Consider the following 23,846-nt stretch of genomic DNA (forward strand, 5'->3'; position numbering starts at 1 on the left):
CCTATTCTATCCCTATTTAAATTAACAATTTTCAAGAGGTAGTTAATAGAAGTATATTGATAAAGTGTAAAAAATTAATACTAAATCTGGTGTATGTCTATATATTTGGGTCAAACAAAAAAAAAGCATGGTTTATACAATCAGGAGGGACCCCGTATAATAGTAAGTGTGATGAAAAATGTAATCTAATGATATGATTAATTTTATTACTAAGGTACAATCAATATATCGTAAAATAATTTTATAATAATTATATCGTGAAATCTTGTATTCAATGTATCATGCGATTTGATGAATAAAATTTTTATATCGATAATTTTATGAGGTAAGAATTGTTATTCAATTTTTGCTGTCTCTATAACATTACCATATAAAGTAGGTGCAAGCAATAATTCAACAAAAATATAATAATAATAATAATAATAAAAATGAAAGTTTTATGCTTTCTATTTACAGTAATAAAAGTGTAGCACATGAAATTAATGGTTATAGTCTTATAGATATAATATTCAGCTTTCAAAATACTCATCGTCCGTTGTTTATATATACCATATCTATGATTCCAGAAGTAATCGGGTCAAATCGATTATCCAGTTATTATTACTACGAAAAATATTATTATTATTATTTACTAATTTTTTAAAATGAAGCCCATAGTCCTGGAATTCACTATAGATGGTCTTAAGGGATAGCCCTGGCTCATTTTACAAGCCCGTTCTATTGGGTCCGGCCCAATTTTGACTCCGTGGCCTTAATCATCCGGCCTATTTCCTGGATCCACCAAAACACCAATTATGACTCCAACACGTACAATAGACTTTTAGCCTAAAGCAACGTTTTTGTGTCTAAGCCTTCTTTGCTCACAGAAATTAATGAATGACAAAAGCCTAAAAGTGAAAATACTTCAATTACAAATAAACATGCAAATTAATTCGAATTCGACCGCATAAGCTTCAGAATAGCAAGCCGTGCTCCCGAGCAGAAGCTGCAAGGGCCTCGATCCGCCCATGGTAGGGGTAACCACCCCGATCGAAGGCTACCTTTGTTATTCCTTTTTCAAGACAATTTTTTGCTATAACTTCACCAACTCTTTTGGCAATGTCCTGACATCACAAACCTTGATGTTAATGCTTGTATTTTAGGTTTTAAAAAAAAATGTCATGATAAAGGGGTAAAACGAATGTAAAGCAGTGAAGAATGAACCCTGCTTTCAACATTTAATCCCAGCACGCGCATAGCTAGCCACATTGACAAGAAGGACGCATTTGTGAGAACGCTTCTTAAGCTTTGTCTATGTAATTTTTTAGGCATGGTTCCCTAAAATATCTTTTTCTATTAATCTATGGAAGTAACATCTTTTAGTTGAATTCTCATATGCAAGTTACTGGCGTCAAAATTTAAGAAATATTCAAAAATTGGATTATGATGGAATGAGCAAAGAAAGTAATTTGCTAGCCAATGGGACTCTTGAACGGCAAAGTATTTCTAAAATCATCAAGTAGAACATGATACGCAGTGAATGCATTTAGCAACGCTACTACTTCGATTTCTGATATGTGGAATTCACTTACAATGGTAGGACCAGAACTGTAGTCAAACTCCTCTGAGATGGGTTTCTGCACAGTAGAGGCAGAAGCAAGAGTATGCATCTTTGAATCGTCGATCACCTGAGCATAGATGTGCTTGTTGGAGCGAAAAACGCATAATCTTGGTCTTTCTGTTGTCCCTTCAACCTGAATAAAATGTGTGTTTGCACATTTAATAGAGTAAACTAGCTCCAAAATTCCAATGAAAAAAGTTGATCCATAAAAAAAGGTGCACATAGCTCAACTTATATTTCATATCTCACAAGCTTTTTGTCCAATGGCATAAATGTCTATCTTGCCCAATAACAGGAAAATAGCATTTTAAAAGCTCCAAATCTCCTAGAGCGTATTTGATCTATCAATTTAGCAACTTATATTAAGATCTAACATCTTTTATCTTCAAAAACTAATATGAAGAGATTCACAACTTCAACCTTCAATCCTACAATTAATATCAAAACCAAACCAAGATCGCAAGTTCGGACTTGTAGTTGGACCCATAACCCAGAGATGGAATGCTAGGAACAACAGTTTCTTATATTGTTCCGAATGGCATTGTGCTTAAGATATAGCACATACTATACATTCTGAAATAATACGGTGAAGAATGATGCTGGTTTGGCAGCACAATACATTCTGAAATTGATTATTTACTAGCAATTGTAGCAGTTGACTTAAACAGAAACAATATGAGCAAGAGCAGCAACATGATCAGGAACATACAATCAAAATGCAAGTAAAGTTTTCCTCTTTATTGTCATCTCTAGCTGAATAAGGATGAATTACGTAGAACATCGCCCATGAGCAAACTATGCAATCAAACAACAATAAGTTACAAGGACCCGTAGATATAATTCTTATTCTAAAGAGCTGGCCACCATTCACCATTACAAGCCTTACATACAACCTCGATAACAATCGGCCAAAATAACATCACTCACTAGTTCACTCATTTTGGCAAACACTTGGGGTACACAACATCGTATCTAGGATACCCATCTTAAAGTCTTTCTTCATCAGTAATCTCACATACCTAGAATCGGATTCATGTCGATCCTAAAACAAAGAGAACAGTAAAAAAAAAATGAGTATGACGGAAAACATGCCTTTTTGCGGATACGAGCATGGCGAGCAGTTCTATCGTCTTGTCGAGTCGCGGACTTGGCTTGAACAATCAGTGGCCGATGTTGTTGGCTCAGCAACGGCGCTGAATTTGGGCGAAACCCATTGCAAAGCTGCTTTTGTCTGATACTGGCCACAGTTGTGTGCAGAAACGAGAGCGAAACTGAAGTGCTGGACATCTCTTATCACTTCTCTACTACAGGTAAAGAAAATGGGGTTGGCTTCAAGTTCAGGATAAGGAAAGGAAAGGGCAAGGGAAACAATGTTTTGGTATTTACAGATTTGATCCCTTTAAAACATGAACACACATTTCTACTCTCTCAAATTACTGTTTTTAATTAAAATATTAATATATGCCCCTTCTCAATTAAAACTGTAAAATTTTATATAAGATATAGTCAACTTATTCCCGCAGTTCTATTTTTTCTACGAACGATGAGATTCAGTATCTTTTCATCGACTCAAATTTTAAGTTAAAACAAAGTTATATTATCTTTCTGTTTCTTGTTAGACCTTTATTGGGTGCAAAAATGTGGTTCGTGTTCGTAGCATATTTGTATTAATACTATTATATTGTATTGTATTGCATTTAAATTAAAGTACTTTTTATTTGAATAGTGATTTTGTTGGAATGGATTTAAAATAATTTATATAATAATAATTTATTTGAATTACTTGTTTCTGTTTTCTAGAAAGATTTTCCTTCCTTCAAAATGACCAAAATATCATTTATTATTCTTTCTCCAAAACATATTTTTCCTTCTTTTTGTATGCCCGATTACTTTGAAGTTGCTAACTTCTCTTAATTTCCCAAAATACTCCATTATTGCATTTAATATGATATGTCAACATAAAAATATCATATTTTATTTTAATGTAAGATCAACCATACAATAATCTATTTCCCCAAATTTCTGAAACAAAATCAAACTAAAGCCCTGTATCAATATCATCATTTAACCTTCGTTTTGTATAACAAAACTAAAAAAATAAATAATTTTGAAAACTAAACTGGGCTGACCCAAAACCTAGCCCAATGGAAAGCAATGGTTGACCCAATAGCAGACTTGCCAGATCAAATAAAACGTCAAAATTCCCAACGGTCGGAAAGTAATTTGACACAACAAAATAGCCAATTAAATAACAAAATATCTTCCCTCCAACGGTCCACTGTCTCTCTTCTTCTTTTATTTTCTCTTCCTTTTCTTTCTTTCTTGCTAATATACTCTTCTCACGATCAATCTCTTCTCTGATCTGGGATTTTACAGGAACACTTGGATTTCCAATCTTTTTTTGTTTTTTTGTTTGTATATATTGTATTATTTTTGCTATTTTTTTTTTTTACAGAGATCAAACTAAATGGACGTTGCTATAATCGATTGGAAGAATGTAGATTCAAGATTTGTGAGAGACGAGATGTATGAGCTCATCAACGCCCCGAAATGGATCGACTTTTTGGCCTCGGACGACGCCGTTGATGATGAAGCCTGGTTCTGCCGCCCCGGTAAGTTAAAAAAGAAACACATTCACAATGGTATAGATACACAGGTGTGTGTATAGTTGGGGGAAAGGGGGTTCTGATTTCTTGTTTCTTTCTGTGATTTTTTTTTTTTTTTTTTTCTTCTGTTCATCAATGTGTGAATTAATGTATAGGTTGTAATCACCCCAAGGCAGCTGAAGATTTCTTTAATGGGAAGGAGAGGACTCCCACTTCCAGTTCTAAGGTTTATTTTGCCTTATGTTCCATGTTCACTGCACACTTTCTGTCTGGTTTTCAAGAAAATTTATGTAGATCGGGCGTTCAGACTTGAAAAGCTAATATGCTGTTTGTTGTAATTTCATTTGTAATGAATTTGGCGTACATTATCATGCTCTACATACTTCAACTTGAATGTGATGAATCAAGCTCACGAGCCCTTTTGTTATCAAAGTTGGTAAAAAATTACACAATAGATGAAGTTGTGCCCCGGATTCGATAATGTTACTGGTTATGTTATGATCTTTGCCTGCTTTGCTCATTCACTGTGTCTACTCCAGCTTCAGAGATCTGCTAGAGTTCCTGAGATTCTTCCATTCGGTGAAGAAAAAACGAGGTATTAATGAAACTATTTTATTAGCTTTAAGTTTAGTTTGATGGATATATGGATCGTCTAATGCTACACGGGTTCTCCGGTTTGTAAATCTTGAACCTGTCACGCATGGCTAAACAGGATATTAACTCATTAAAAACCTGCAGAGATGCGAAGTTGAAGAAAAGGGCGACAAATCCAACTTCTGTTTTGTTAAAGGAAACAAACGGCGGCAAAATCCTCGAAGATGGTGAAAATAAAAATCCCAACTTCTCAACTCCTCCAAATCACAAAGCTAAGCTCAGAAAAGAGGCAATCAAATCAAGCACGGAGAAGAAACCAAGGGATGATACTGCACTGAGAAAAGCCGATCAAATACCAAAGCTGAAAAGTACCTTATCTGCAAGAAATTTGTTCTCTGGTGGTGGGGATATACTGAACAAGGTTGCAGAATTCTGTAATGAATTGAAGAAACTAGCTACTAAGGTTAAAGATAGTAAAGATAATAGGGATGTCGATTCTGGGGAGTTGAATGACAAAGAAAAGGAAAAGAAGCCATTACTAGAGTCGAGTAGAGAAGATGTGAAAACAACAGAAACCGGAATGTCCAAGGAAAAGCAGCCAAAGATCAGGTAAATTTCCTCTTCCAGTCAGGGTAGATCGGACAAACCTGGCTCCCTCCTCCCACACTTGTGTCCCTTTTCTTCTTAACCTCTATATTGGCAAAGCTTTTGGGTCCAAATACGCATTAATTTTTGAATCAGCTAGCTGTAAGAATGTTGAATCTATTGCAGAAGAAAAGATGATGCCGAGAACACCCCTATAGCCGTGGAAGTGAAAAGTATCAAGGATGGTTTACTAAAGATTCGAACTTCACCTCCTACTCCACAGTGTTTCTCAGCAAATCGGGGGACGTTGAAAGCTGAGATAACACCTAAGACTTTCAGGCCCAAACCTCTGGTATGTACTCCACAATATCCAATTATGGGTTCATTTCAAATTTGAAGTACGACAACAATCTTCTGAAAAAAAAGGAACAATGTATGATGCGGGAGCTCTAGGTAGATGGTTCGGCTCCTTGCCGATTCGTGCTTAATCATACTCTTTAGAAGCCAAAGAAAACTTATGCATATTGCTAATATCCAGAGTGTGTGTTTCTGACTGAATATAACAATGCTTAAAACAGGGAAGAGGAATTCTGCAAGAGGTTAAGCAAACAAACAAAGAGAGCAACCTGGTCGAACATGAGAAGATTAACCCTGAAGGAGAAATTCCAGTCGGGGCAGCTGAGAAAGAAGTAAGAACTTTGAATGCTTTCTGGTTCTTAAAGCCTTGCACTCTTTCAAGCTAATAAGCAACATTTAAATAGCTTAAGGGATTTATATATATAGTAATTCTTTTATTCTTTTGTACTTTTCACATTTGTTTGAGAATAAGTTTGAAACAAAATGTTGTAAAACATTGAAGTTATTTAGCCATGATGTACTCGAAATTGATAAAAACTAGATTATTTCCTACCTCCAAATTCTTTATCGATTTCCATCAAGACGGTTGAATTATGCCAGGGTGGAAGACTTAGCAATTACAAAAATATTGCACAGTAAGCAATCACGGGGAGGAGTGCGTCTTGAAATTTCTCAATTTCTCGGCCAGCAATGTAGGCCAGAAAACTTGTAATCATATTGATATGGCAAAGTAACATGATTGAAGTATCTTGAAAACAGGATTGGAAGATGAACAGAGAATCCCATGGAGCAAATGCTGCTGAGTGAATTTTAACATTTTATACATCATATAATTCTCAATCAAAGACTGGAGAAACAAATGAGAAATGCTCCTCAGCCAACACACAGCTCCTTTCTCATCAACTCAGACAGCTCCACCGATTGAGTTAGCGTCTACCTTAAAACAGACAGTATACTAGTGCAACTAATGAGACTATTGGTTTCAAGAATACCACAGTCCAGATAATTGTTTCTCGAACTCAAAGTGGAGTGATTATGAGAAAAAGGAAGGATCAGAAGCTACCTGAAAGGTATTCAGTAATGGCAAAACTATAGAGTTCAAGTAAACAGCCAAACTTGGACGACTTCTTCTTACCAACAAGCGCTACAACTGAGTCTATACACAACGATTCGGACTCCTCCCAATTTGCCCATCCAATCCATTAAATTGAACCCACCTTTGTGCCGTCTCCCCACCACGTTGCAACCATAGGTCAGCCCCTGGGAGAGTCCAGGAGAGAAGTCCAACAGGGGTGTCGCCGAATTTATCTGGTTTTCTGGACTTGAACTTGGTTTTTCACATAAGTTAAACAACATAATTACATTTTCAGTGATATCCCTCCGGCTTAAAAAGAAAACGATATTCCTCTATGTCGCTGAAGAAGCTCCAGTGAGAAAAAGAAAATTGCCACAAGCTCGTAATCAACAGTAATAAATAACACCCAAGGGGGAAAAACCCCAGATCAAAAACAAAATTCATGAAAAGAAAACGTAATTAGCTTTTATTATACCAAAACACATCAGTAATCGGCATCCCACAAGAACACTTCCACGAATCACAATTCCCCAACACTTTTGACAGCGTCAAAAACAGAGAAAAAAGAAAGGTAAAAAAAAAAAAAAAAACGGGGGGCCAATATTCACAAGCTCTGTTTCGTCAAACTGGGGGTTCTAATCCCAGATCGTTAAAAAATAATCTACCTTGAATTGTTACAGAGTATACAGTTCAAGATCCTGGAACAAGCATACCTCAAACGTGGAAATATCCTACCAGTATGAGAACTGGACTCCCTCCATATATCCTCCATGGTCTCCACAAAAAGATTCAAGCTTCTGACCGGAGGGATGTAAAGGGTCAAAGGGACGGCGGAAAACGCCACAGCAAAGAACAAATGCAACATCCTCGAACCCAATTCCGCAGTTGACTAAAGTGGGCTTGTCAAAGAAACAATCTTTTCTAGTGGGATTGTTCTTGATTCATGAAAGAAACTGAGACGAGGGTGCCGCACCTTGATTTGGAAATTATGGAGTGGTTGATTTTAGAACGATGTGGTGGTTTTTGGGAAGGCCAGCTTAATTTAAAACTCATTTATTGTAGCATTTATTTAGGTGAAGGAAGTTTTATTTTATCTTCTCAATTTTTATTTTTATTTAATATATATTACAAGGGGTGGATAACAACGTTTTATTAGGATAACAATGGGCGGGCCCTGACAGGTTTACCTGTGATCTCCACAACCGCTGCTTTCTCTTCTCTCTCTATTTTCACTTAAATATTTATTCGGAATAATTATACATATACTACTAACCAAATAAATAATAATAGTCCAAAACTTCTAAATATATTATTAACAATTTTACATAAGCATCACATTTAATCAGAAATTATTAGATATGGGATCGAAATACATTTACGAAAAAGTTTCATCAACAATCAATTCAAATAATGAAAAGTATTATATTTTTTATATTAAAAATATTATTTTTTATAATACAGATACAAACCAGATTAATATGTCTCAAAAAAAAAATGTACCGCTATGTTTCTATTGTAAAAAGAATCATTAAAAGATTTGATATCAAATTAGGTTGTGATCGCCCATGGCCATGGTTTTAGACTTTTCAGTTCTATATATATATATACATACAGAATTACAGATAATGGATAGATGTGCTAAATTTTAAATTTTAAATTTTAAATTGTAATAGTATTGGGATTGCGTGTCAGACACTTGTCTCCCAGATTTCTCTAGTAGAGACCAGATATATGCGCATGTGGACTTGTGTTTTAGATTACAACATCACGTGCAGTTTGGTCTTTCGATCGATTGTTTTTTTTTTTTAGCATCCAAATATAATTCGAGTATAGAAAACAAATAAAAACAGAAAACGGGTTTCCACGGTTTGGAAAAGGGGTTGATCAAGCACGGAACTCTCATTTGCCTAGTTAACGAGACCATAAAAGATGCATGATTTAAGGATATACTTGAATATAAGATAATGATTTATAATATTAGCTCTCAAAAATATGTCTGAGTTAGTGAATTGAGTGAGTGAGTGATTGATCAGATGTCAAGAGTTCGATTCCTCTTACCAACACTATATTCACAACACACACCTAATGCAGTTTACTTAGCTAATCTGATTTACAACTTACATGTATTGTATTAATTCGAGTGCACATTAAAAAGTAAACACTTGTCCACCTTATAAGTTATAAAAATATATATATAACACTTAAATTTCTAGAACTCAAGCAAACATTGAATTAAAGAACATTTTAATCGGGGAAAAAGTACACTTTTAGTCCTGTAATTTGCATATTTTCCATTTTTGGTCCTTTTAAAAGTAAATTTGCAATTTTAGTCCTGTAATTTGCATTCTTTTTTTATTTTTGGTCCTATTAACATTGAATTCGCATTTTTAGCCCTGTAACTTTTATGAATTTTTATTTAAAGTCTTGTTAACACTGAATTTATAATTTTAGTCCTATAACTTGCATTATTTTTTTATTTTTAGTCCAGTTTACATATAATTTTAATTTTTTTATATTGTAACTTTCATAAAAAAAAAATTAGTCATATTAGCGATGAATTTATATTTTTAATTCAATAAATATCATATTTTTTTATATTTTTATTCATGATATATTATGATTTACATATTTTAAAACTTTTAAAATTTAAATGAATCAACAAAAAATCAACTAAAAATTATTCAAAAATTTTTTACACTAAATATCATCTTATAAAATATATAATATAAATAAAACTATTAATCTAATATGAATCATTTTTTTCGGTTTAGTTTTTACATATATAATCTGAAATCGAACCATATAATTTTATTTTATTTTTAATCATATTAAAGGGGAATTCAATGGTCTTGTTAACACTTAATTTTTATTTTTAGTCATATTAAAGGCAAATTTTTTATTTTTATACCATGTAATTTATTATTTTTTTCATTTTTTATTAATATTTCTACCAAAAATTGTTTGTGACAAGTATAGATGACTTGAATACTTAAGATTTTGTTAAAACAAAAATTACCATAAATCCAAACTCAAGAAACAAAATACCAAAACGAAAATGGAATTTTGGTCGGATATAAAATTTAAAATAAAAAATTATATGGTTCGATTTCATATTATATATCAAAACTAAACCCAAAATAACATGATTCACGTTAGATTAATATTTTTATTTATATTATGTATTTTATAAGATGATATTTAGTGTAAAATTGTTTTGAATAATTTTAGTTGAATTTTTGTTATTTAATTCATTTAAATTTTAAAAGCTTTAAAATATGTAAATCATAATATATTATAAATAAAAATATAAAAAAGTATGAAATTTATGAAATTAAAAATATAAATTAATTGATAATATGACTAAGAAAAAATATAGAAGTTAGAAGACAAAAAGTGAAAATTCAATGCAAACAGGACTAAAAATGAAAAAAAAAAATGCAAGTTACAGGACTTAAAGTGAAAAATTTATGAAAGTTACAGGACTAAAAATGAAAATTAATGTTAATAGGACCAAAAATGAAAAAAAGATGCAAGTTACAGGACTAAAATTACAAAATTATTTTTAACAGGATCAAAAATAAAAAATATGCAAATTATAGAACCAAAATTGTAATTCTCCCTTTTAATCGTTACAAGCCAAATCGCAGCTGGGCTGAAAACGAGAATGGGCCTCACACAGCATGCATCAACTGGGCTCCGCCTGCCTAAAACAAAATTTTGGGCCTCCTAACAAAACCCTGGCCTTTGTTTGTGTCGGAACTCTTTTAAGTCCAATTCAAGTAATTTAATTTTATTATGATCAAGATAAGCCACCACGACCCTCTCAAGTCTCAACTAGGATTGGGATACCGAGTCAAAATACCGAATTTTTGGGATATCGTATCGAAAGTTTTTCGATATATAAACATTTTTTTGTATATCGAATTTTTTTTCGGTATCTATATGATATTAGTATGGATTTTTTCCGTACCAAAATTTCAGAATTTCGATATCGGTATTGGTATGAATTTTTTTCATACCAATATTTTTGAAACGGTATACCGAAAACTAACCCCCTAGTCTCAACCACTCATCGAGTAGAGATAGTTCATTTTTATTTTATTTTTTCTTTTTTGGATGAATTTATCTGCTTTGTGAAATTAAAATTTGAAATCTAGGAAATATTTATGGTCGTGGTATAAGTGAACCCATCATATATTTTTAGGTTTTGCACTATTTATTTTCCGATCGAAGGAGCATACGAGTTCAAGATGAAAGTCGAAAACAAAATCTCAATAATTAATGCTAATTATTAATGTCACTGTTTTTGACACAGATTTAACCATTTAAATAGACCATTACAAGTCTTGGTTTTAATTATATGCATCATTTAATTAACTACGGAGTTTATCATGTTGTGATCCTTATCTTTACATGTTTGAATTGGTAATTACATCCAATGGTAGCAGTGGTTGAAACGTACCAGTCACTCATGGTTTACTTTCAACATGATCACAATCACATAATTCTTTAATTTGGACAAACTATTGCAACACATTTCGCAAGTACATGGATTTAATCTTTGTTATGTTACGTTTGGTCGATATTTATTTACAAAAACCCCATCTTTAATTTGTAAAATTTATGTACGACTAATGTTTTTTGGTGATCATTTTTTTTTTTTACGAATATTTTTCAGAAAATTGTTTTGTGTCTTCTATTTCTACATCAAGGGCGTTTTTGCATATTTTCACTTTATCGTATCTTTTTTTTTTTCTGCTAAAAAAACAGAAGGTACAAACACAAAATGAGTACATTCAAATACTGATATAAGAGAAAATGAGAACATTTTAAATGTGGTGTGACCAATTAGCTATTGGCGTGAAAAATTACTATATATTTTTGAACAAATCAGCTGGAGTTTTTTATGGTTGCCAAGGAGACATTCTTGGAATCATCGATCGGTCCGAAATTTCCTTCCGAGGCCTGTAAAATATGGACTACTAACCACTATTCTTTCAGTCTCATATATATTGTTTTTTTTTTCCACACCGATTAAAAAAAAGTTATTGAAAAATTAAATTTTATATAGACTTTCTATTTTATCCCTATTTAATGTATTAAAAAATAATTGCACAATTTTCAATGTAGTTAATAGGGGTATATTAGTAAAAAAATATAAAAAATATTATTAAATATGATATATGACTATATATTTAAAACAAACAAAAAAAGAAATATAGATAATATAATTGGGACGGAGAAAATAATAAATTAAAAAGAATCTAACTTAATATAAAAGGGATTCAATTCCCATAGAACAGGAATACCCATTGTCAGCTTTCGAAAAAAGACAGACGGTGTCTATTCAAGCACAGCCACATGCTACCAAATTCGTTTTTCACATGACAGAAATGAGTGGCTAACTTTAATAATTCTTATTTCGGGTTCGTATAATTTTTTTAACCCAATACGAAAAACTTAGATATTTAGAATATCTACGGTAATTAATTGATGGATATTGGAACCGTCTCTAAAAAGGCACGCAACTGTGTAGGCAATAATCCTTTGTCCCTACCATAAAAATACGAATTAAAGTTTAAAAAATTTGTAAAGAAACCTTCATAATCAATTTTTTAAACATTTGTAGAAACCATATCTATCCCTAGTCACAACAACAAAGTGCCCCCATATGTGGCTATAAATCCAGTTGAATTCTTTTGTTTTGGAAAATTATATTTGATCAAAATGAACGTAGTGTCGAAGAAAATATTTCCAAGCAATCCAGCAACGTACAATAGTATCGGTTCCTTCACTCAGCAACCCCGCTCGATTTACTCCGTTGGTGATCGGCCGTTGTGTTCCGTCGACCCACGGCAAGGCGCCGTCAAAAGATTCCCTGAAGTCTCTCTTGCAACTAATATGGCCTCGCTTCCTTTGTCATGGTACGTAAATTTTGTTGTTACTTATTTCTTGATCACTTTAAATTCTTTTTTGGTTTAAGTTTATGAATTAATATTTCCCATTCATTTATATGGTTTTTGTGGGTGGGTTCTCTGAAATGTGAGAGTGGATATGAATTAATCCCATTCATCGATGAAATATCTTCAATTATATCTTTTTCAATGCAAATGACCACTACGTCATTCTATATCTCATAACTCATTGTGGTTCTCAAATAAAATTCAATAATTTTAATTTTGAAATTCTTTTTTTTTTTTTTCTAGACCACGACTCTATTCTCAATTCTCCTAACTTAATTTAATAGACCTAATTAAAACATGAACGCAGGAAAAAAAAAAAAAAAGAGATAAATATATAAATTAATTATGTGTGTGAGGTGCACAAAACAAAAAATTAAAGATGAAAAATTTGAGAAACCTCGAACGAATCAAAGGAATAGATGAACTTATTATTATTATTATTATTATTATTTTTTTTAACAATAAAACTTGTAACTTTATTAGAATTTGATAGTATTCGTTACAAGATTAACCAGCCACAAAAGCAGAGTTCCAAATACCCATAAGAAAGATATAGGAAAAGAAACAACAAATTTAGCTAACATGTTTGTAATATAAATCTATACCCGATTAATTTAATTTTTATCTCATTTTTTCTGTAATTAACAAAATTTATGTGGGTATTATAGGAATTTCATAAAAATAATCATGAGGTGATTGCCCTACCTATGAATATTATATATATATATATATCTATATATATATATATATATAGATTACTAAATTTTATGTCGTCCTATTTGGTCTTATAACATATTGTAACTAAATCGAAATTTTCAAAATATAAGATGTGCATACATATATTATATTACATGCATAATGTGGTGTGTCCGGTGACTAGTATATATAAAAAAAGTTTTTCCCAATAAACAGTGCCTATGAATGAATATCCAAAGGTTTTTGCATCAAGTAGTTAAATGGTTCTGAAACATATTTAAGTATTGTTTGATAATGTTTTTCAAAAAATTAAGTCATAAGTAAGAGTGGACTCAAGCGACCGAGATGGGATGAGGGGACGACTCAACTCATTCCGGCGAGGTAGAACTCGATATCCAGTTTTAAAACAGTTATAAATTTATCGAATTTGAGTTTGAATATATATCAAGAAATATTTAAGACTCAAATTCGAGTTCATGAATTCGAAGCTTGAATTACTTGTCTAAATTTACCCAAATATATAATATATCCATATTAACAATGTCTTGTGCCTCACAATCAATATAAGGAGTGTATTTCTTGCAGAGTTTATTGAATTTTTTTAAATGACAGACTTTTCACTTTGTGGAATTGATAGATTTCTATTGAATTTTGTAGAATCTGACATAATTCTAAAAATTTCCACATAATCTTGTAGATTTTTTTAACGACTTTTATAGACATTTGTAAACGTTTTCTAGTACTCATATAGATTTTGTAATTAATGTAAATTTATTTCTTTAAATTAGTAGTTGAGTGTTAGTAACTTCCATTTATATTTATTTAAAATAATTATATTTTTATCTATCAAAATAAATAATTTTTAATTTCATATAATTATCTTTATAATTTTTTATGCGCTATTGAATGAATTTTGCGTTATAATCAATAAGCGATAGACTAACTAAAATTATGGAAAATAACTTTAAAAAATAAATTTTATATAATAAATATGAATTCATATTAAAAAAATAATTATTGTTAATTTCAATTTGTGGGTCAATAAAATATTATAATTTATTTTAGTATAATAAGCTTTTATTTTAAAAAAATTATTAAATATAATTTTAAATCTTGTAAATTTTTGTGATTAGAATTCGTTGATGTAAATAATTTTTAAAAAAAAATTTCAATAGAAAAAATATATTTTTATAGAGATTATTTTTTTAAAATAACTAGTATGTATGATAGTAGTGCTTGTATAGAGATTATTTTCAATGGAAACAAAAGTGGGTATGATGTTGAGATATTTTTCAATTAAATTCAATTCAAATCTTTATAAGGTTGAACCAAAGATAATTATTGACATTTTATTATTGTACCTTAGAATTTAACTATTTTACTTATTAGAATTCCATGTACTATTTTTTAAAATTTTATTGACATTTTGAATATTTCTAGACTTTTTGTAGAGTTTTTATATGTCAAATAAAACTCTACAAATATTCAACTTGAATACCACTAAAATTTTATGAAATATATAAAAGTTTAGATTGAATAACTCTAGATTTTTAAACTCCATAAAAATCATTGTGAGAAATTTATTTTTCAAATATATAGTTCGACTGAGGTCATCCCTCCAAATCGATCTTTCATCAGAATCGGGCTAGTCTAATCTAAATTCAATAACGGTTTTTTTTTCTTGAAAAGGCAAAGCTTGTAAATTTATTACTTAAGATCATCCATTATAAGCTGAACCAACTACGAGGGGAAACTCGCAATTCCCCCAAACAAAAAAGGAATATTGAGAGGAAGAAAAAAAAAAGTATCAAGACTATGAGCCACACAATTTGCCAAACGGTGAACATGAACAATATCAAACTCTGAAAAATTACGCATCCTTTCTTTAATCTCTTCAGCGCATAAGCCTGTATAACCCAAGTTTTCTTCATTAGTCGTGATTGCTTGCACTGCTAATAAAGAATCCGAAGCTAACTGAAAATTTCTGAAATTTTTTTAATCTATTATAACTTTTCTTTTTTAATCTATTCTAACCTTTTTTTAATCTATTCTAACCTTTCTCAACCAAATTTTTTTTTTTTAAAAAAAAAGATCAAATCCATTTTTTCATATTTTCCCATTCAATAACTCGCATTTCTCTAATCATCGTTACCAGATTAATTCACGTCCATAGTCTTCTATATACATGCATTTATCGACCCATCTTAAACCTTTAATTTTAGTGCAAATTCTATTCAATACATTATGGGGAAAATTAAATGTAGCAGGAGCAATACACGGGGACAAAAGCTTAGCAAAATCAAATCAATGGTCAAAGACATAATGGAGGGTATTATGCATTGTAACACCCAAGGTTCCAAAACGGAGGAAGAAAGGTTCAAACAACGCATCAAAGCAAAGGAAAAGACTGCCAAATTCCACATCTATGTCCAAGATGCTTTAGGAGGGGCGAATCCAACGGTGTGGGAGGTGGCTCGGTCGACCCAGACCGTGAATTCACCCACAGCTTTTGGTGACGTGCGAGTTGATGATCTGGTTACAGCCGAACCTGATCCTGGCTCGGAGAAATTGGGTCGAACACAAGGGATCATCACGTATTCGGACATGACCGAACCCGCCCTAACGATGAACCTCACTTTCTACTTCACGGGGGGTGAGTACATGGGTAATAGCATCACCATCGGGGGACGAAATCCGGTAAACAACAAGGACCGTGAGATGCCCATCGTAGGTGGTACTGGAATGTTTCGAATGGCCCGAGGGTACGTGATCTCGAATACGTACTCTTTCGACGCTGTCACGAATTATGGTGTTCTAGAGTACACATTTTTTGTTGCTTATCCAGATCAAGATGAAATTTGATTGTTGATTTGGTGAAGGAAATTGGCATGGGGCGAGCTGGGATCATACACATGTATATATATTTTAAGATTTATGATATATATATGTACGAACAAGATCACATTTGCACTTTCAAAGATAATATGTAACTCTGTGTATAACGTTAATTACCTTCGATAACTGATCATATGTTAATTTGAAAGCTTCATCGAACATGGGGATTTTTATTTTTATTTTTGGGAACTATTTTGCACATTTTCTTTGTATTTTTTCTTATTTATTGAACGCATTTTAGAATATTCATATTTTTCGTCAAATTGGGTTCTTAATTCAAATTCTATTTCTCCTCGTTTATGTATTTGAATATTCACTTAAAACCAACAACTAGAATCTTATTAGTTATTAATCAAATATCCACGGTTATATTTATTCTTTAATTCGTTGATTACTAGCGAAAAATGCACACGATTTGTGTGTTTAAAAAAAAAAAGTTTTTTAAGGTAAATCATGTAATTAGTGTGAAGTGTTTAGGGAAATATCGGGTAGAAAAAGATAATTTTGGAATAAATTATTTTGGAGTCCTTAAGTTAGTTATTATAACATACTCATCTTTTATAATAGAGAATACATATAATAGCATACATATATATAAATAGTCTCCATTTGCTCCAAATCCAATCGTTGATTGCTTTTCGAAAGTCAACCGAGCTTCATTTCCATGTAATTGCACTATTAGCAGTGGGAACAATAATTTATAAATTTGTGTCGGGCCCTGAGGAAATTCTAATTAAATGATTACTACGTATGAGTTTTATTTTAATGATTTTTATAAACGTATGCCAAAATCATATTTTTCTAAATTTTGGGAGAATTACAATTTTGGTCATATATATTATTTGTATTGTTTTCATTTTTAGTTCTATTAACAATGATTGTATATTTTCAGTCATGTAATTTGTATATTTTTTTCCTCTAAATTTGGTCATGTTAAGATGAATTTACATTTGTAGTTATATAACTGATATATTGTTTTTATTTTTTTGTCATTTAACTTGTACTGCAATTTTCATTCTCGATTTTTTTATATATCGGAATCTATCGTGTTTTCTAATCATAAAAGAACCGAAAATGAAAGTAAAAACGAGTTAATGGATAAAAAAAATGAGAACAATATAGATTGAGGTGAAAACATGCAAGTTAGAGGACTGATCAAAATGCAAATTCATCATTAATTCATATGACCAAAAGTGAAAAAAAAAAAATACAAATAACAGTTAAACTTGTACCTCATCAATTTCTTGGTTGAGTTGAGGTATATGTCAAAATTCATATGACCAAAAGTGAAAAAAAAAATACATCATTAATTAAGTTAGAGTAATTTAAGCTAGTGTTTGAGAAAATTAAACTTTTAAGAAGCACTTCATAACTTTTTCTTTATAAAAAATTTTAAAATTTTGTCAAGAAAAAGTCAAAATTTTGTAAAGAAAAAGTTGAGAATTACTTACTAGAAGTTTGGTCAAAAACTAATTAGATCTAACAGCTTGTACCTCATCAATTTCTTGGTTGAGTTGAGGTATATGTCATGAGTGCGTGAAGGTGATTAGAGATGATAATCTAATTGTCTAATCAAATTAATTCATTCACCTTTAATCATGGATAAATTAATTATATATAGAGAGTCAGATATACAATAAATAAATTTAAAAAAAAATATCCTAGCTAGTATAATATATATCCACAACTAATACATGAGGCACAACTAATTTGAATTCTAGATGCCTACTATATTCGTCAGAGGCGACCCAATCTAAATAATTCAACAACTTGGCTTTCCTATATTCTTCATTAGCAGCCTCACCTCTCTATATATTGGCCCCTTATAACATCTTTAACCCTCCAAATATATTTGAAGTCGTTATTCCATTTACATAAATTTATTAAAAAAAAATAAAATCATTTCATAGTTGAAAAAAAAAAGCCCCCCAAGAAAGAGAGATGGAAAAGCTCGACGAAATCGTGAACTCGGTCAAAGACATGGTGGTTTCCCATGGCAGCACCCATGGCCATGACGAAGAAGAAACAAGGCTCAAAAAACTCATCAAAGCAAAGGAAAAGACAGCCAAAATACATGTCTACGTCCAAGATGCTCTAGGGGGGTCCAATCCTACGGTGTGGGAGGTGGCTCGGTCCGTCCAGACCGCGAATTCGCCGACTACTTTTGGCCAAATACGGGTTCTAGATGATCTCGTGACTGCCGGATCCGATCGTAACTCGGAGAAGTTGGGTCGAGCACAAGGGCTCATCACGTTTTCGGACTTGAGCGAGTCGGCCCTAACCATGAACCTCACCTTCTATTTCAACGGTGGCGAACACAAGGGCAGTAGTATTTGTGTTGGTGGACGAAATCCCATAAATAACAAGGACCGTGAGCTGCCTATCATTGGTGGGACTGGTGTTTTTCGGATGGCGAGGGGTTACTCCATCTCCAACACTTTCTCGTACGACCCTGTCTCGAATTATGGTGTTCTCGAGTACACGTTTTATGTGGCTTATCCCGATCATCACGAAGAAATTTGATGGAAAATTGCAAGATGGGATCATCATCATCATAGAGTTTGAAAGTGCATTGAGCATCTTGTGGAATTTCTTCACTTTTTTTATTTTTATTTTTATTTTATTTTTTTGGACGTTTTGTAGTAGGTAAATGGCATGTAAAATAACTAAGACAATTTGGTGTGCAAGTTGGATATATGTACCACGATTTATTCGTTTTCTTTTGTTGTATATGTTTTCCTAAATTTTGGATGTATTCGTTTGAATTATTATCCCCTTTTTCTTTTTCATTGAAAGCATTAATATTAAGAATATACTCATTGAAAGCATTAATATTAAGAATATACTCAATATTCATTTTCTTCTTCAAAATGGGTTCTTCAAATAAATTCTTTCATCGAAGAAAGAGCACATGATAAGGTGGCATCATGAATATATATATTTGGATCAAATCAAGCAATTATTTATTTCATGATTGTCGATTAAGTTGGATTAGTTTAAATCAAAAAAAATAAAATTCTTGTCAAATTGTTTGATTCTTTATTTTTTAGCTTGTAATTTATTTTAATTTTCGTGTGAGATCGATGTAATACATGAGTTTCTGAGATATTTACACTATAATTATAGCAAAATCTTGTTAACCATTTATTAGTCTTACAGTATATTCCGATCTCATCGTGACTAGTACTGGTCTGTAATATTTAATTTTCTAAAAAAAAAAAAAGGAAAGTACACAAATTTTAAATCCAATGATTTCAGAATTCAGATGGTGTCTTAAAATATAATTCACGAGCAGACGACGATGTTGCGTTGATTTTTTTTTTTTAATTTTTAAAAAAGGTTCAATAATTAATTTAATTTGGCTATTTTCCACGTTTCTTAATGGGGACAAGGTTTGCGAGTCAAACGAGGCTGCTCATTATTTAAGTCTTCATTGGTTGTCTAATCAGGTCTGGTTAAAACCGTGTCAGCCTATATTTTATATATACCTAAATAAATAATTTTATAACATGTTTAAATTTTAATAATCTATAAACCTTTTAATTTGTTTGGGATTCTGGGAACATAATATATCTATAAGCTATTTGAAAATACATGTCGATTTATTTATTGAGATAATGTAAAATGTTTACCCAAAAGTAATTTCTATAAGTATAAAGTAATTATTTTTTTATAAATAACTTATAAATTGAGGGAAATATATAAGCTCTACACATGATGTTTTTTATTCTTCTTCTTGTTTTTCTCTTGGGGAGCTGTGATTTTGGTGGTTTTTTTTTTTTTTCCTTAAGAAAGTGATTTTGGGTATCTTATGTGATCTTTTTACATTGGGAAAACTCATGGTCCTTCAAAAAAATGAAATTATTGGCGAGCCAATGTCTCGAATGGAGATAATAATATTATCCATGTACGTTCCCTGCACCCATGAGATACATAAAAAAATATTAGTAACACAATACTAATACAATTTAATTATTTGAAAAATAAATTTATTATATATATATATATGTGTGTGAGAGAGAGAAAAATACGTGAAATTGAGATAAAATAGAGAGAATTTAATTTGATAAAAATTGGAAAGAAGATGGACAGAGAGACACGTAGTGATTTTTTTTTTTTTTTTGAAAAAACCCGTAATATTATATTATTATTAGTGCAAATCGTTTATTACAAGTTGAACCAATCACAAAAAAAAATCATCATTCATTTAAATAAAAGATGAAGAGATAGAAGAAGCAAAAGCAGCAATATTATGGGCAACTTTATTAGCCGTTCGACTGACATGAACAACTTCCGTGATCTGAGGTAGATGCAATCGCATCCTGGTTTCCGTCGCACAAAGACCCATATATCTAAGATTCTTCATATTGGTTATGACTGTCTGCACGGTCAATAAAGAGTCGGACTTCACTTGCACATCGGTATCACCAAAATTACTTAACAAATTACGCAAAAGTAAAATTGTTGGAAATAAATTTTGGTATAATGTTCACACACCAGTTTTTTTTTTTAAGGTGTTCACACTCCAAAGTTGTTATTATAAATTTATAATTAAGGTGTTAAAATATTATATTATATAAGTATTAGAGTGCACGCTATACTTCCATTTTTTGTAGAGAAAAAAAATGTTGAGAACTTTTGTAAATATATTTAAAAAATGTTGAGAACTTTTGTAAATATATTAATTATGTATTTTATAAATGTTGCATTTTCGTAAATGACTAGTTATCAATGGATAGAAAGAAGGTAACATTTTGGTAATTATTTAGATATTAAAGGCCAAAACATAAAGAATGTTGAACATACTAACATACTAATCTTTCAACTTTAATATAGTAATAGCGGCAACGTACACGCATTGTATGTGTAACGTAAAATATAAATATAATGTGTTATGTGTATATAATATAGCATCCATTTTTTAAAGTGCATGATTTTAACAAAATATGCATTTTTTGTAATTTGACACTTTTATTAGGAGGTTTTTTCTGCAATTTGAAGTTGGGCATTTCAAGAGACCAATTAATGTGTTCTTGCATAATATATAGTAGAGACATATATTTTTCGAAAAAAAAAAGAAGTAGAGACATATAGAGATAGAAATATTATATTTGTTTTGTTACCCTACACACTAGTGTGCAGAGTAACATGAGCGTCAGCTAATTTGCAATTTTTTAATTATTTTTTAATGTTTTAAGATGTTAATGTTAACATCTGAAATTTTTTATTTTTAAAATGTTTATGTAAACATCTGACTTTTTTTAAGAAAAAAAACTACAAGTTGGACGTTACCACAAGACTGTAAATTTTATATATATATATATATATATATAATAGAATATATAATATAAATATGAAATACCAGAACGCCGCCCTCGTTTCTTATGCTTTTTTTTTACAAATCCAGCCAAAATAAAAATCATATTCAAGCCAAAAAAAAAAAGCTTATCACATCAAATTTGGGCAAAAATGTTAGGGCTTTTTAATCTGCGAAACCAATGTTGGCCCAGTGGGTTTTAATTACCCAAGCCCGGAACCCGAAAGGAAATAATGCTTTTATTTTTTTGTTTATTTATTATAGAATGATTTGAAGTGATTTTTACGAATGTGACTCGGTGTTGTTCCGAGAGTCTTTTTGTTTTAAGAAAAAAAATTTAAAAGAAAAAGAAGAATTAAGGTCAATACGCATTTTGGGATGAATTGAAAAAAATTCGTAACTACCCTAGTAGGAAATTTTATTTTGGGGGAATAAAATGTATATTGCTTTGAATAAATAAAATCATTGTAGTCAATGTTAGATCAATTGCATGATGATGCGAGTAAAATATATAATTTTTTTTACTCTATTAGTGATACGTTATACCTAAAAATTCAACTGGGTCTGAGCTCAATCATGAAGGTTCACTCCAAATATTTTTTAGGCCCAAGCTTATTTAAATATTATATATATTTAATTCAAGCAGGCCCTGAATTCTACAAAAGCCCATAAGAGACTTAAGCTCATGAAACTCTCTGAATATCTATAAATAGCTCAAGTCACCTCATTATTAAGGTACACGCTTTCTTTAGCACTATAACGCTTACTCTCGGTTATTATTCCTTGAGTAATAACTGACTTGAGCATTGGAGTGTCTTCGCCGGGAACCCTCCCGGCTCCTCTGACTTTATTTTGTGACGTAGGAACAACCCACTGAAGATCTCCCAAGGAAACGTGCAAGGATTTATTCATACACTTTGCGAAAGCAACATATCGAGTACAAGTAATTTTTGGCTACATCAATTAGTTTTCTATTTAATCAATATGGATGGACCCAAAATTTGGTATTTTGAAAAATAAGTTACTATTTGAAATTACAATGGTAGATATATTCTAACATTATATTCAATCAATCATATAACTTTCATTGTACATATATTATTTTTCGTGGTCGTATACATGAAGTTGCGGCGTCTGATGATTGTATTTTGTTTTAGTTTTATTACCATACATATTTGTGTAATGAATGGAACTCATAATTATGTCTTGGTACAAAAGCGAAGGCTACCCTCGTATTTGATGATTTTCCTATGTTCTCAATATTATTGCCTTTCATCATGATTTTGTATTATGTGCAAGTCTTATATCCCAATCCACCATCTAACTTCAAATCTACGAATGAAAAATAATCTTTAATTGTAATCTGAAAATCAAATGTAATCTCATTATTAAAACTATTAAATCCATGGATTTTGGCTTGGAAACATTAACTAGTGTACGTACTACCTAATTAATTAATCTTTCAAATGTTTCACAATGATATATCATTTGAAAAATTGAAATTGAGAAAAATAATCAGCAAAAATAAGGCCTTCCCAATTCCGTTTAAAGATAATAATAAGTATACCCATGCTTGACATTTACTTTTAATTTTGGAGCACTTAGCATTAATGATGAAACCGAAAATTGTTGTGTATTTTATTTATTGTGATGTGAAACCATATTGGAACCATGAAGAATAATGATGGTTGAAACCTTTCGTGTATTAATTTAAGGCCAAAAATTTTACATGGGAATTTTAGAAAAGTAAATATCAGTGGCCAAATGGTTAACTCTTGGAGCTGCTAATTTGTATAATAGGATTTAAAATAAGTGATTTATATTGCATTGAAATTAATAAATGGGGGGAAAGGGATAGAGTCTAAAAGCGTGCTTACTTTGGTATGATTCACCTTGGCCACATTAAAGGAGAATTCGGTGTAAAGCCCATCATAATAATAAGTATGAAATATATAATTGCCTTTGTTATTTAATTTCTTTAGCTTAATTGTCGGACAAGCTCTCCTTCCACCATATTATTATGTATGCTCTCAATAATTTTTTTAAAATATTTTGTTAATAAAAGAACTAATCGTGTCCTATTAACTCATAAACACCTTTTTTTGGGGGTAACTTGTTATCTAATTCGATCCACCATTATTTAAAAAAAAAAAAAAAC

The 23,846-nt window shown here is 31.1% G+C and overlaps 5 protein-coding genes across 6 annotated transcripts; 3 read left to right on the forward strand and 2 right to left on the reverse strand.

Moving 5' to 3' along the window:
• Positions 1-653: 653 nt before the first annotated feature.
• Positions 654-2,968, reverse strand: LOC140892619 (large ribosomal subunit protein uL18c-like). Its single transcript, XM_073301563.1, has 3 exons — positions 2,693-2,968; positions 1,572-1,733; positions 654-1,103 (listed from the first exon to the last, which is right to left on the reverse strand). Exons 1-3 carry the CDS (start codon positions 2,885-2,887, stop codon positions 954-956), a joined length of 507 nt encoding a protein of 168 aa, XP_073157664.1. The 5' UTR covers positions 2,888-2,968; the 3' UTR covers positions 654-953.
• Positions 2,969-3,790: 822 nt separating this feature from the next.
• Positions 3,791-6,374, forward strand: LOC140890916 (uncharacterized). The gene is made up of 6 exons (XM_073299073.1): positions 3,791-4,212; positions 4,362-4,432; positions 4,746-4,801; positions 4,945-5,409; positions 5,572-5,737; positions 5,964-6,374. The coding sequence occupies exons 1-6, from the start codon at positions 4,068-4,070 to the stop codon at positions 6,126-6,128; spliced, it is 1,068 nt and encodes a 355-aa protein (XP_073155174.1). The 5' UTR covers positions 3,791-4,067; the 3' UTR covers positions 6,129-6,374.
• Positions 6,375-7,040: 666 nt separating this feature from the next.
• LOC140890917 (uncharacterized) lies at positions 7,041-7,893 on the reverse strand. Its single transcript, XM_073299076.1, has one exon. It carries the CDS (start codon positions 7,680-7,682, stop codon positions 7,479-7,481), a length of 204 nt encoding a protein of 67 aa, XP_073155177.1. The 5' UTR covers positions 7,683-7,893; the 3' UTR covers positions 7,041-7,478.
• Positions 7,894-12,433: 4,540 nt separating this feature from the next.
• LOC140892972 (dirigent protein 23-like) lies at positions 12,434-16,590 on the forward strand. Of its 2 annotated transcripts, none has more exons than XM_073302034.1 (2): positions 12,434-12,741; positions 15,741-16,590. In XM_073302034.1, exons 1-2 carry the CDS (start codon positions 12,545-12,547, stop codon positions 16,336-16,338), a joined length of 795 nt encoding a protein of 264 aa, XP_073158135.1. In that variant the 5' UTR covers positions 12,434-12,544; the 3' UTR covers positions 16,339-16,590. The 2 variants fall into 2 exon arrangements, with proteins under 2 accessions (XP_073158135.1, XP_073158136.1); XM_073302035.1 differs by having other exon boundaries at positions 15,744-16,590.
• Positions 16,591-18,125: 1,535 nt separating this feature from the next.
• On the forward strand, positions 18,126-19,160 carry LOC140891620 (dirigent protein 22-like). Its single transcript, XM_073300207.1, has one exon. It carries the CDS (start codon positions 18,313-18,315, stop codon positions 18,892-18,894), a length of 582 nt encoding a protein of 193 aa, XP_073156308.1. The 5' UTR covers positions 18,126-18,312; the 3' UTR covers positions 18,895-19,160.
• Positions 19,161-23,846: the final 4,686 nt, after the last annotated feature.

This window comes from Henckelia pumila, chromosome 3 (genome assembly GCF_033568475.1).
Source record: "Henckelia pumila isolate YLH828 chromosome 3, ASM3356847v2, whole genome shotgun sequence".
NCBI lineage: Eukaryota > Viridiplantae > Streptophyta > Magnoliopsida > Lamiales > Gesneriaceae > Henckelia > Henckelia pumila.

Coding starts and splice junctions, on each gene's coding strand:
- LOC140892619 (XM_073301563.1), bottom strand. CDS start 2,887: ATGTCCAGCACTTCAGTTTCGCTCTCGTTTCTGCACACAACTGTGGCC. Junction 1,734..2,692: donor ATGCTCGTATCCGCAAAAAG/GCATGTTTTCCG, acceptor CATTTTATTCAG/GTTGAAGGGACAACAGAAAG. Junction 1,104..1,571: donor ACAGTTCTGGTCCTACCATT/GTAAGTGAATTC, acceptor TTGTGATGTCAG/GACATTGCCAAAAGAGTTGG.
- LOC140890916 (XM_073299073.1), top strand. CDS start 4,068: ATGGACGTTGCTATAATCGATTGGAAGAATGTAGATTCAAGATTTGTG. Junction 4,213..4,361: donor AGCCTGGTTCTGCCGCCCCG/GTAAGTTAAAAA, acceptor ATTAATGTATAG/GTTGTAATCACCCCAAGGCA. Junction 5,410..5,571: donor GAAAAGCAGCCAAAGATCAG/GTAAATTTCCTC, acceptor AATCTATTGCAG/AAGAAAAGATGATGCCGAGA.
- LOC140890917 (XM_073299076.1), bottom strand. CDS start 7,682: ATGTTGCATTTGTTCTTTGCTGTGGCGTTTTCCGCCGTCCCTTTGACC.
- LOC140892972 (XM_073302034.1), top strand. CDS start 12,545: ATGAACGTAGTGTCGAAGAAAATATTTCCAAGCAATCCAGCAACGTAC. Junction 12,742..15,740: donor GCCTCGCTTCCTTTGTCATG/GTACGTAAATTT, acceptor AATTAAATGTAG/CAGGAGCAATACACGGGGAC.
- LOC140891620 (XM_073300207.1), top strand. CDS start 18,313: ATGGAAAAGCTCGACGAAATCGTGAACTCGGTCAAAGACATGGTGGTT.